Below are 14,082 nucleotides of genomic sequence, written 5' to 3' on the forward strand. Positions count from 1 at the left end.
TCATACGGAATACAAAAGTTAGGACTATACAGTATTAGTTTTCTTCTATATTTATCTGGTGATCTAGCCAGTAAATCTGCTGTTTTATAAAGACCATTTACCACTGACAGGGGGCTTACAATGATCAGCTTTTATTTATTCATGACAAACTTTTATCCCAAAAGGAAAAAACTGTTTGATGAAACTGATTATGAAGTGTGAGCTGGAGTTTGGCTTCAATTAGTTACTGTTTTTATATCTGCTAGTACATCTAACACTCCCCTCCCCCCAGACTGACCATGCTGCAATCTCCAGAGTTGGGGCGCTCTAATACAGAAGGTGTGTTACTGGCCAGATCACCAGGTGAAAACAGGGAAAAAAGCCAAAGAAAAGGAATGCAGCCGCCACACCCAATGATTGGTAAGCTGCAATATGGGACATTTGTGGTCTAATATCCCTTTAGTTTGGTTGGTGAAATCTCATCCTATGTCCAGTGATAGCAGTGACATCTACTGGCCACAGTGAGACATCACAAGACAACCTAAACTTAGGGAGAAACCAAGTGAAGAACTATACAATCAGCCTGAGCCAAGTACAGCCCAGCCACAAACTAAACCCACATAGTACCTCTATTCAGGACAAGGGGCCACACTAATAAATAGTGTAAGGATCACATCAAATTGGTGTTTAGTAATCAGAGATCACTTACAGGGGTTGTAACCCTCAGACATGGAATATGAACAAACATATCCCTCTACAGTGTGTACTTGTCTCAGTCCAGAGCACTAAGTGTCATTTCTGTCTGCTGTCTCCTTCCTCTGCGATCAGCAGTTGAGTCCCTTCTGACAAGTCTTCCTGACACCAGGAGAAAAAAAGATGACAAGGGAGGGAGTTCCAGCACACAGCCTGTGATTGACAGCCTCAGCTCTGTTCCTGTGTGAAGGAAGTGTGTCCCTTCCCATCAATCATCTCTCAGAGCTCACTTCACTGAGCTGTGAAGAGAGTGACTTCAGGTCTCTGCCCCCTTTTTTCTGACTGCTCAGACAACCTGTATAAATTCTGGACTTTGAACAAATATAGAGAAATGAGTGCTATAGATAAACAGGTACAACGTATGTAGGAGGATTTGTTTTATCTCTGTGCATCACCTGAGGCCAGTCATTGCACTGGGTATATGGAGGGTTTACAACCACTTTAAATGTTTACTGTAGACAAGTTGCAGAGATCCCACACCGCTGCCTCCCATCTCCTGAGACTGCACTCAGTGACTTGGGTCTGAGACACTACAGACATATCCCTCCACCCGGCACAGCCAGCAGACCACAGAGCAAGGAACCCTGGGAGAGTCAGGCACAAGGCAGGAGACCCCAGTCACATGTCCTGGGTGCCTACATTATGCAATGCTTAGAGTAAAAATGAACATTTTTCTGCCAGCTGAACCCCAGAACCTCCATAAATCCAGTCTAGATACATAAATTGTGTCTGCAGCACAGAGAAGGAAGATTATCTGAGAGAAATCCAGGAATACAGGACGGGGAACACAGCTCAGGAAAGTGACCAGGGGATTACAGGCTGATATCACCCAGTCCCCGCCCTACTCTGGACCAATCAGTGAGCAGTATGGGTGGAGGAATGGATTTAGTGTTCATGACCCACCTGTGCTGATCTCTGTAGGAGTGTCCTCCTCTATAAATGTCCCCGTTATTCCATCCTCCTCCATAGACTGCTGATCATCCCTCACATACGCCTCTTCTTCTTCTGCTTTCACCTCAAATTCTATATCGATTGGATCTCCACTCTAAATCAAGGAAATGGGAGAAAATATCATCTGTAAAATCTAAGGTCACATAAAAAATCTACACATTGTCTCTGCAAGTCCATCAGATGCTCCATCCCACCAACCTTGTAATAGTGAGGGATGGTGTGACCTTCCTGTGTGGAATCCCGGGAATACAGAGGACGGGGACATCTCTCTGGTGGGTTCCTGGTATTAGGTGGCTCCATCATATCCTTGTGTCCTTCTGAAAACTCCTCCATCACTCCATACTCCTCATCCTCTTTATACTCTTCTTTAACATCAATATTATCATCCCCGAGGATTCCACTCTGAAAGATATAATAAAACATTCATTGTAACAAACATGCTGTGTATAAATCACAACTACCAATAATTGTCATCATCTACCTGATGATGGTGAGGGATGGTGTGACCTTCCTGTGTGGAATCCCGGGAATACAGAGGACGGGGACATCTCTGTGGTGGGTTACCATGACTGGATCCATCTGTAGGAAACACACACACTGACTGAATCCATTGTTTCTATGTGTTTATCAGATGATGGGGGATCTAGGTGGATCCTCCGTACTGCTCTCTCCTTTACAATAAAGTCTCCTCTTACCCGGTGATGTGAGGGGCGGCTGATTGTCCATCATGACGTCCTTGTAGAGATCCTTGTGTCCTTCTAAATACTCCCACTCCTCCATGGAGAAATAGACAGTGACACCCTGACACCTTATAGGAACCTGACACACACAATGATACAGTCACCATCCAGACACATCCCTTGTCTGTTACTGGAGAATGTCCCAGAATTCCCGGCACCGCTCACCTCTCCTGTCAGCAGCTCCATCATCTTCTTGGTGACTTCTAGAATCTTCTGCATGTTGTGTCTCTCAGGGTTTAGGGAGTCACATGGAGGCACTGTGATGGTCATATGATCACCTGACTTCAGAAGAGGAAATCTCTGTATTGAGGAACCAATAGGAATATCATGTTAGAATCCCAGAATCCTCCTCACCTCTCCGGTCAGGTCTGTGTGATGTCATGTGACCTCCCAGAATCCTCCTCACCCCTCCGGTCAGGTCTGTTTGTAGGAATCGTGCACACAGAGACGGACACGGCCCTCCGTTTTGTTAAGAATTTTCTATGTTATACAATTTCTAACTCCCAAAGCAGGCTACCCCCTCCATCTTGTAGATCTCTCATCCCCCTCCCTCGCTGTGGGGTGACATGTGGCCTGAGTGATGAGAAGGGTCACAGGCGGCCAAAGCACAGCAAGAAGCTCCGAGCTATAAAACCTCATGAGCTGGGTGCATAGCTGTCTATTAACTGTGCAATCTGGAACATAGTAAAAGTATAAACCGAGTCCCTCACTGAACTTCAAAAGACCTTCCAAGGGGTCGTAAACACAGACTTACTTTTAAAAACTCACTTTTTATATAAGTTGATATCTTCACGTAGGACATAACTACCTAAACATGGAGCCTATATGCGGAAGGCTCAGATTGAGGCCATTCTCCTGGTATGTGACACCCCTTAGCTGACATACAGAGAAAAGCAGAAAAGTATATCTCTTGAACCATTCAAGTGCATATTTCATGTTTCATCTCTAACCATTCCGCAGATGTGGCTGAGTATTAATATACTAGTGACCAGGCCGGCAAATGTACCTAGGAAAAGTTATGAGCCAAAATATTAGCTAGGAGAGATTCTGGTTGTAACTTACGTCTCCACCCAACACCCCTCCCCAAAAAGAGACCATTGGTTACTGCTCCAAAGAGACACCCTGCTGGGATTTGCTAGAAAAAGGTTGTTATGCTTGGAGTGTGGATGAGAGAAGAGAAGAGTCTCCTGCTTTTAACATCGAAACTAGCAGTAGAGATAAGAAATCCTTTTTAGCTCATGAGACTTGAAGCTGCTTAACCCAAGGCTTTTTGGTTAGTACTTATCTACCTAAACTTCTTTCTGTTGTCTCTTTGCTGTGTTATTGCTCTGTGTATATTTATATATATTGGTTACATCTTTTTTCTGTAAATATTTTTATTGCACCCTTTTGACCTTTTAGTAATAAAACTTACTTTCTGAAAGTGCTGAACTGTTTCTAAAGCTCTTTAATGCAACTTATGAATTCCTGCCGCTGAAGAGCGCTACTGTGTGTGTTTAACCCTCTGTATAACCTGCCTGCGGTGACAGTGGTATACAGACGATTATTTCAACCATCCTAGTGTTATTGCTGATATTGCCGAGTTTCCTCTCTGTAGAAAAAGGAGGTGGTGGCAGTGTGAAGGGTTAATTGCGTAATTAACCTGACCCAGTAACAATTGCGCTCAGGCTGCTGGTACATCGATTTGTAGTCCAGTGAGCTGCAAAAACATTGTGCGGGGTGCAGCTGGGTGTGGCATTGTTACGCATGTGACATCGCAGTTTTAGATTGGCTAGTCCTTCGGTCACGAGTCTGGTGAGAGGGGCAGGGATTTCATATCGCAATCGTCACACTGTGTATTATTAATAGAGATAAGAGTGCTGTCATGTGACCTCCCAGAATCCTCCTCACCTCTCCGATCAGGTCTGTGTATTATTAATAGACATAAGAGTGCTGTCATGTGACCTCCCAGAATTCTCCTCACCTCTCCGATCAGGTCTGTGTTTTATTAATAGAGATGAGAGTGATGTCATGTGACCTCCCAGAATCCTCCTCACCTCTCCGGTCAGGTCAGTGTTTTATTAATAGAGATAAGAGTGATGTCATGTGACCTCCCAGAATCCTCCTCACCGGTCAGGTCTGTGTTTTATTAATAGAGATAAGAGTGATGTCATGTGACCTCCCAGAATCCTCCTCAGCTGTCAGGTATGTGTTTTATTAATAGAGATTAGAGTGATGTCATGTGACCTCCCAGAATCCTCCTCACCTCTCCGGTCAGCAGGTAGATGATCTCCAGGGTGAGGTTTAGTATCTTCTCAGTCATGTGACTCCGGTCCTCCTCCATCCTCATTGGTGCCATCATGTGATCTATACAGGTCTCCTTGTAGACGGATAACTTTGGGAAATGAAAGTAAGAATGATTTGGATGGTATTGGTCACACAATAATAGGATGTGGATGTGAGGGGGGAATAGGAGGGTTGCTGGACATTGAAGAACTACTCCCCCCATGGGAAGACATTTTGTTTGGACTGTTTAGTGTTTTATACATTTTGGAGGTCCCGGGACCCTCTTGTCCTGTCAGATCAGAAATCCCCTTTTCTCTGTTGGGTTTGTTTGGTCTCTGAACTGGTTTTGATAAGTATTAGATCTGCAGACAAGGAATGATAAATATGATCCTTCCTATGACTAGTTTGCTCTGAGGCAGTGCTGTGAGGTCAATGTCGGCTCATCATGATGTCCAAGAAGGGGAACTTGATGACTTTTGGCCATAGTTGCTGGCTAATCAGGACAATTGGCAGAACTCCGGCTGCAAGGCTCCAATCTCCGGCAGCCTGCTGACTGACAGGAGTGATGTCACTGTCACTCTCTGCAGTAAGAGAAGGGATTGGATGGGATAGCAGGAGGATGGTGCTGGTGGAGTAGAGAGCTGTGAGGAAGGAGCCTATTCTCTTCCCTCCAATGACAGCGCAGTGTGGGTAGAAGGAGGACAGGAGGGGGAGGGGTTTGGTTACCAAGTATACTGTAGTATCCAGGACATTGTACAGAGTGGTGGTGGGTTCCTGGGGCTGTGAATTCCAGCACCGGGCACTACCAGAGCCTGTGTCATGGGAGGTATTGGAGTGTCTCCTGAAGATGTATAGCACTGATCCCCTGACTACCTTTTAGTCAATAATGCACCGAGAATCCTCCTCTAAGAACAAGTGCCCACCAAGGGTGAAGGATTGTCCTTCTGCATTCCATTTGGTATCTTGGAATACATTATTTGACCAGTGAGATGGTAAGAAGGTGAAGGTTGCCTTCCTTTCCTGGTAGGAGTTCTGTAAGGAGCTCTGGAAAGTAAGTGCAGGTAAGAGGACAACCGGAGACCAAGAGCCCCCCTCCCTACCTCAGAGTCCCCCCTGAGCCTGACAAACTTTTCCTTCCTCAGAGCCCTGCTCCCCGCCAACCCTATCAAAGACCCAGATTCCTTCAGCTACTCTACCCCCTCAAAACCCTTTAACTTCACTATCCCCTCAGGGGCCCCAAAGTCTCCCATCCTCAGTAACCCGAGAGACCCCTCAGCTCCTCTACTTCCCTCAGACCCCTCAGTATTTCCCTCCCTCTGATACCAATGATGGAACATATTCTTCATGGCCGGCTGGGCAATGTTTTCTTCCTCCTGAGCAGCAATGTAAGGGGCTCTATGCTCCATACTCCTGACCCCGGCCCTCCATCATTGTGTTGGCTGCATAGTGTAATGATTGCCCATTGGCTGCCTGTGTAGTGTCATCATTGCCCTTTGTAGGCCATGTATGGTCAGGATGGTCCTTGTCTTGTCTATTTATTGTCAGTGCTGTTTGTTTAGAGGACCATATTACAAGAATTTATCTCCACAATGAGGAGAATGTTCCGGCCCCGGAAGTGGGGGAATGTTCTGCCCCTGAAGGGGTTAATCTGGGTTCCCACACTATATATGTGTGTATCATCATCTGCTGGAGATAAAAGACGTCACAGTGACTATGGAGGAAGAGGACGGACGTGACCGTGGAGGAAGAGGACGGACGTGACCGTGGAGGAAGAGGACGGACGTGACCGTGGAGGAAGAGGACCGACGTGAATGTGGAGGAAGAGGACCGACGTGAATGTGGAGGAAGAGGACCGACGTGACTGTGGAGGAAGAGGACCGACGTGACTGTGGAGGAAGAGGACCGACGTGACTATGGAGGAAGAGGACCGACGTGACTATGGAGGAAGACGACGGACGTGACTATGGAGGAAGACGACGGACGTGACTATGGAGGAAGACGACGGACGTGACTATGGAGGAAGAAGGTGGACGTGACTATGGAGGAAGAGGACGGACGTGACTATGGAGGAAGAAGGTGGACGTGACTATGGAGGAAGAGGACGGACATGGCTACGGAGGAAGAGGACAGACATGATGGGGGGGTTACTGGGTGTAAATAGAACATAACATCTTATTACCTCCTCTGCTGCCACTTCCACTAATGTCTCCTCTTCTTTGTGCCACATGGAACTTTCTGTCTTTATTCCAGATGACTTCCTGTCTGTGCCTGACATCACTTCCTGTGTGTACCTGACATCACTTCCTGTCTGTGTTCTACAATAACTTCCTTTCTGGATAGAAGTGAGATCACCACCTTGTGGAGCTCAGAGGAACTGCAGCCCCGAGAAACATTAAAATAACCGTTCCTGTGGATTTCACGAAAGATCAAAAATAACTAAAAAAAAAACTGAGAAAAAATAAATCTAGCTCTTATGCAACCAACTATTTATTTTCCAATATCTTTATTGAAATTTTTCAAGTTACAGAAAATGTAATAGACAAGTGTCATGTTATAAAATAAGGTATGAAATATCCCCAACAAACAGGCGGATGAATAAACAACAGACATCCCGCAGGGAAGCAGGAAATGTGTGCAATAATGACTGGAGACGTCACATAGAACATTCCCAGCATTAAGTCCACCTTGTACAGGGGAAGCAATAATAGGAGACATATGGATCACACAGAGCATTCATCATACACACCACACATAGTGCACAACACATACAACATGGAACTACACTAGCACCAGAACATGGGAAAATAAAAGAGACAGCAGAAAGGAAGAAAAGAGGGTAACAGTAATGAGAGGAGGAGGAAAAGGAGGGGAGGGGAGGAGGAGGAGGAAGAGGAGGGGAGGAGTAGGAGGGGAGGAGAGTAGAGGAGGAGAGGGGAGGAGGAGGAGGAGAGGGGAGAGGGGAGGAGGAAGGGAGGAAGAGAAGAGAAGAGAAGAGAAGAGGAGAGAGGAGAGGGGAGGAGGAGAGGAGAGAGGAGAGGGGAGGGGAAGAGGGGAAGAGGGAAGAGAGGAGAGGGTAGGGGAGGAGGAGAGGGGAAGAGGAGGAGAGGGGAGGGGGAGGAGAGTGAAGAGGGGAGGAGAGGGCAGGAGGAGGAGGAAAGGAGAGGGGAGGGGAGTTGAGGAGACGGGAGGGGAGGAGAGGAGAGGAGTGGAGAGGGGAGGAGAGGAGAGCGGAGGGGAGGGGAGGAGAGGGCAGAAGGAGGAGGAGAGGAGAGGGGAGGAGAGGGGAGCCAAATCAGGAAGTACTAGGGCATGGAGATGTATGGAATCCACGGATCCCACGTTTTATCACATTGGTAATGTAGCTAGGGGCAGGATTGTGGATGGCTTTGTAAGTTGTGGTTAGTATTTTGAATTTTATAAGTTGGGTTAGTGGAAGCCAGTGGAGGGATTGGCAGAGAGGCGCAGCAGTCGCTGATCAGTTGGTAAAGTGTATGAGTCTAGCAGCAGTCGCTGATCGGTTGGTAAGGTGGATGAGTCTAGCAGCAGTCGCTGATCGGTTGGTAAGGTGTATGAGTCTAGCAGCAGTCGCTGATCGGTTGGTAAGGTGTATGAGTCTAGCGGCAGTCGCTGATCGGTTGGTAAGGTGTATGAGTCTAGCGGCAGTCGCTGATCGGTTGGTAAGGTGTATGAGTCTAGCAGCAGTCTCTGATCGGTTGGTAAGGTGTATGAGTCTAGCGGCAGTCACTGATCGGTTGGTAAGGTGTATGAGTCTAGCGGCAGTCGCTGATCGGTTGGTAAGGTGTATGAGTCTAGCGGCAGTCGCTGATCGGTTGGTAAGGTGTATGAGTCTAGCGGCAGTCGCTGATCGGTTGGTAAGGTGTATGAGTCTAGCGGCAGTCGCTGATCGGTTGGTAAGGCGTATGAGTCTAGCGGCAGTCGCTGATCGGTTGGTAACGCGTATGAGTCTAGCGGCAGTCGCTGATCGGTTGGCAAGGTGTATAAGTCTAGCGGCAGTCGCTGATCGGTTGGTAACGCGTATGAGTCTAGCGGCAGTCGCTGATCGGTTGGCAAGGTGTATAAGTCTAGCGGCAGTCGCTGATCGGTTGGTAAGGTGTATGACTCTAGCGGCAGTCGCTGATCGGTTGGTAAGGTGTATGAGTCTAGCGGCAGTCACTGATCGGTTGGTAAGGTGTATGAGTCTAGCGGCAGTCGCTGATCGGTTGGTAAGGTGTATGAGTCTAGCAGCAGCATTCATAATAGACTGAAGGGGGATAGCCTGTGTAACGGAAGACCAGTGAGGAGGGAGTTGCAGTAATGGAGGCGGGATATAACCAAGGCGTGGATAAGTTGTTTTGTGGTGTCATTGGTCAGGAAGGGGCGGATATTGGAAATGTTCCGGAGGTTGAGGTGGCAGGATTTAGCCAGTGAGTGGATGTGGGGCCCAAAGGAGAGGTCTTAGTCTAGGATTACACCTAGCACCCTGGCATGAGGGGAAGGACCAATGGTTGTTCTGTTGATCTTGATGGGAAAGTCATGAGTGGGGGATCGGGGGGAGGTAATATTACAGCTCAGTTTTTGAAAGATTGAGTCTAAGGTAGTGATGTGACATCCATGCTGATATGTCGCTCAGTAGATTTGTGATACGTGAGGAGATTGAGGGGGTGAGCTGGGGAGTGGAGAGATAGATCTGGGTGTCATTAGAATAGAGGTGGTATTGGAAGCCATGGGAGGTTATCAGTTGGCCCAGGGAGGAGGTATAGAGAGAGAAAAGGAGGGGTCCAAGGACAGAGCCTTGGAGTACCCCAACAGGAAGAGGATCGGAGGAGGAGGAGTTGTATGTGACACTGAAAGTGCGCTGAGAAAGGTAAGAGGAGAACCAGGAGAGAACAGAGTCATGGAGGCCAATGGAGTGGAGTTTACTGAGGAGGAGCGGGTGGTTGACTGTGTCAAAGGCAGTGGAAAGGTCAAGGAGTATGAGTATGGAGTAGTGGCCATTGGTTAGGATGAGTATGGAGTAATGGCCATTGGTTGGGATGAGTATGGAGTAGTGACCATTGGTTGGGATTAGTATGGAGTAGTGACCATTGGTTGGGATTAGTATGGAGTAATGGCCATTGGTTGGGATGAGTATGGAGTAGTGGCCATTGGTTGGGATGAGTATGGAGTAGTGGCCATTGGTTGGGATGAGTATGGAGTAGTGACCATTGGTTGGGATGAGTATGGAGTAGTGGCCATTGGTTGGGAATAGTATGGAGTAATGGCCGTTGGTTTTAGCAGTTAGTAGGTCATTAGTGAGTTTTAGTAGGGCAGTTTCTGTGGAATGTTGTGGGCGGAAGCCAGACTGTCGGGGATCAAGAAGGTTGTTGTTGGTGAGGTAGCAGTTTATACATTTGTGAACAAGGCGCTCGAGAAGCTTGGAGGCAAACAGGAGCAGGGAGATGGGTCTTAAGTTATACAAACAGGTGGGGTCCAGTGAGGGTTTTTTGAGGATGGGGGTAACCAGTGCATGTTTGCTCGGGGAGGGAAAGGTGCCCATGGAGAGTGATAGGTTGAAGATGTGGGTTAGAGAGCTTAGGATAGAGCAGGAAGGAGGCTGCAACAGTCGTGAGGGGACAGGATCCAGGGGACAGGTGGTGAAGCGGGCCTTGGAAAGGAGTTCGGTAACTTCCTTGGTGGTAACAGGGTCGAAGGAGGAGAGTGTAGAGTTTGGTGTTGGGCCTGGTATGTTGGTTAGAGGAGGAAGCTTGACACTGGAGATCTCATCATGAATTGTGTCGATCTTCTTTTGAAGTGACTGGCAATCTCCTGTGCAGTAAGTTGGTGGGTGGAGGCAGTGGAGGGTGGAGTATGGAATTAAGGGTAGAGAAGAGTTGATGAGGATTGGATGAGAGGGTCTTGAGAGTGTTATAGTAGGTTGGCTTAGCAGCGTGGAGGCTGGAGATGTATTTGAGAAGAGCGGATTTCAGGAATTTCAGGAATTTAGTTTTACGCCATTCTCATTCAAGAGTGCTGCTGCGTCTCTTGAGACTTCTGGTGTCATCTGTTTGCCAGGGTTGTGACAGGCGAGGCCGGGTTCGGCGTGTAGAGAGAGGAGCAAGAGCATCCAGGGAGGATGATAGATAGTTGTTGTAGGCAGATGTGGCCAGCTCTGGGCAGGACAGGGGTGCAATTTTATCATAGAGGCGCTCAGTAGTAGAGTGGAGAAGGTCAGGGCTGAGGTGATGGAGGTTTCTACAGGTAATGGTTTGCTGGTTGAAGGTATGGGAGGTAGGAGGCATGTGAGGGTTGGAGGCATGGGGGGTAGGAGACATGGGAGGTAGGAGGCATGGGAAGTAGGAGGCAGGGAGGTAGGAGGCATGGAAGGTAGGAGGCATGGGAAGTAGGAGGCATGGGAGGTAGGAGGCAGGGAGGTAGGAGGCAGGGAGAGTGTGAAGCTGATAAAGTTGTGATCAGAGAGAGTAAAGGGGTGTTAGAGAGGTTACAGGCAGTGCAGAGGTGGGTGAATACAAGGTCAAGGTTGTTGCAATTGGAGTGGATGGTGGATTGTGACCATTGTGTTAGGTATAATGAGGAAGTTAGGTTGAGTAGTTGAGAGGTGGCAGGGGTGTGAACATTGACTGGGATGTTAAAGTCACCGAGGATGATGGCGGGCACCTCAGAGGAGAGAAAGCCATGCTGAAAAGTCATTGAGAAAGCGTGACACTGGGCCCGGGGGCTAGTAGATGACTACGATCCTCAGACAAACAGCAGAAAAGAGACGAATACAGTGCATTTCAAAAGAGCGGAGGGACAGAGACGGAGGCGCAGGAAGAACCTGGAACATGCTTTGTGGGGAAAGAAGAAGTCAGACTCCACCCCCTTTTCATTCGCTGGGTCTGGGTGTGTGAGTCCAGAGGAGGCCGCCATGGGAGAGTGCAGCTGAGGAGACAGAGTCGGAATCCTGGAGCCAGGTTTCAGTAATAGCAAGTAGGTTGAGGGAGTGGGAGAGGAAGAGGTCAGTGATAGTAGAGAGGCTGAGCTGGCATTCCAGAGGGCACATAGGAGGGAGGGGTTGGTGCTTGGAAGCAGGGGGATTGAGATGAGAGATTGAGGGTTGCGGCTGTGGCCGAAGAGGGGAGGTTGCTGCTTCTGTGGGTTGGAGTTTGATGGTGGAGGGCCAGGGTTTGGGGCAATGTCTCCAGAAGTTAGTAGTAATAGGAGGGTGAGGGAGGTGAGGTGGGAGTGAGATTTATATGAGGGCAGATGTCGCAGTGATTTTGTAGCGGTGACATTATGTGGACCAAGAGAGAGCAGGTGATAAGTGCAGTGATATGGAAAGGGCAGGAGATAAGTGCAGTGATATGGAGAGGGCAGGAGATAAGTGCAGTGATATGGAGAGGGCAGGAGATAAGTGCAGTGATATGGAGAGGGCAGGAGTGAGGGTGATATGTACAGGTTGTGGGGGGTGGGGGGGTAAACAAGAGAGAGTTTGAGAAGAGAGGGCATTATAGCAACAGAGAGAGCTAGCGAGAGCATGCTGGAGAGAAGAGAGATAACAAACGAAGGCAGGCGGGAAGAGGGAAGAGAGGGAGGAGAGGGAAGAGAGGGAGGAGAGGGAAGGAAAGGGAGGAGAGGGAAGAGAGGGAAGAGGGAGGAGAGGGAAGAGAGGTAAGAGAGGGAGGACAGGTAAGAGGGGGAAGAGAGGGAAGAGAGGGAGGAGAGGGAAGAGAGGGAGGAGAGGGAGGAGAGGGAAGAGAGGGAAAAGAGGTAAGAGAGGGAAGAGAGGGAGGAGAGGGAAGAGAGGGAGGAGAAGGAAGAGAGGGTAGAGAGGGAGGAGAGGGTGGAGAGGGAAGAGAGGGAAGAGAGAGGGGAGAGGGAAGAGAGGGAGGAGAGGGAAGAGAGGGAGGAGATGGAAGAGAGGGAAGAGAGGGAGTAGAGGGAAGAGAGGGAGGAGAGGGAAGAGCACATGCAATCTACTTGAGGTGGAGCACTAATGTTTGTACTTGCTTTAGTTAAAGTGCCGCGTTGAAAGTGCGATGTACTTAGTGCTGTAATGCGTACTTTGTGCAAGGAATGCCAGCCTCTCCCTTGTCAGCTGTCCCCCGGACTGTACTGAATTTATACTTGGATGGAGGGGGGGAGGTTACGCAATCGTTCAATTAAGAACTAATAAATGACACATGGGGGAGGGGTTCTGCCCTTCACAATATACAGGCAGGATGGACACAAGGTAAGGCAAGGTGTCTGATCTCAGCTGAGGCTCTATGAGGCTCTATGTGGCTCTATGAGGCTCAGGTCATGTCATACAGGAAGTATACACAATAGTTACAAAGAAAACAGAAACAATCTAACAATGTAGATAATTTCAGGCATGCAAAGTAGCTTAGCGATTGAGAGAGCAGTGAAAGCAGTGGTCACCGGGGGCAACAGGAGGCAGTTGTCAGTTGCGGTTAGAGCAGGAAGTTTCAGAGGGCGATGGAAGCAGTGGTTACCTGGAGATCAGAGGAGAGATGATGAGAGGATGTTGGGATGTTCCATTGTTGCCGTGTTGGAAGTGCGATGTACTTAGCGCCGTAATGCGTACTTTGCGCACGGAATGCCAGCCGTCCCCCTCGCCGTCCCCCTCCATAGTGATTCTCGCTGCTAACAGCATAGAAGTAAGACACTTAACCCCTCCCCTACCGGGCAGTTCTACCCCCTTCCTGCCCAGGCCAATTTTCAGCTTTCATCGCTGTCGCAATTTAAATGACAATTGCGCAGTCATGCAAGATTGTACCCATATGACATTTTTATTATTTTTTTCACACAAATAGAGCTTTCTTTTGGTGGTATTTACTCCCCGCTGGGGGTTTTTATTTTTTGTGCTCTAAACAAAAAAACAGCAAAAATGTGAAAAAAAGGTTTTTCTTTGTTTCTATTATACAATTTTGCAAACAGGTAATTGTTCTCCTTCACTGATGTGCGTTGATGAGGCTGCACTGATTGGCAGCACTGATGGGCACTGATAGGTAGCACTGATGGGCACTGATAGGTAGCACTGATGGGCACTGATAGGCGGCACTGATAGGTAGCACTGATGGGCACTGATGGGCACAGATAGGTGGCACCGATGAGGTGGCACAGATAGGTGGCAGTGATGAAGCGGCACTGATGATACTGCACTGATATACAACAATGTTGGGCACTGATAGGCAGCACTGATGGGCACTGATATGCAACAATGTTGGGCACTGATAGGCAGCACTGATGGGCACTGATATGAAACAATGTTGGGCACTGATAGGCAGCACTGATGGGCACTGATAGGCAGCACTGATAGGAGACACTGGTGAGCACTGATAGGCAGCACTGACTGGTGGCACTGCTGGGAACTGACTGGCAGCACTACTGAGTGACGACACTGCTGGGAGGCACT

The 14,082-nt window shown here is 48.5% G+C and overlaps 1 protein-coding gene across 1 annotated transcript in view; it reads right to left on the bottom strand.

The window, feature by feature from the left end:
• LOC149441613 (uncharacterized) overlaps nt 1-14,082 on the bottom strand; it is a 235,497-nt gene that overhangs the window by 35,113 nt on the left and 186,302 nt on the right. Inside the window, 1 exon segment of the mRNA XM_089657113.1 lies at nt 883-906. Within this exon segment, the coding sequence (XP_089513239.1) occupies nt 883-906 (24 nt within the window).

This window comes from Staurois parvus, unplaced genomic scaffold (genome assembly GCF_062004578.1).
Source record: "Staurois parvus isolate SC_StPar_1 unplaced genomic scaffold, SC_StPar_1.0 ptg000965l, whole genome shotgun sequence".
In the NCBI taxonomy this organism is placed as follows: Eukaryota; Metazoa; Chordata; class Amphibia; order Anura; family Ranidae; genus Staurois; species Staurois parvus.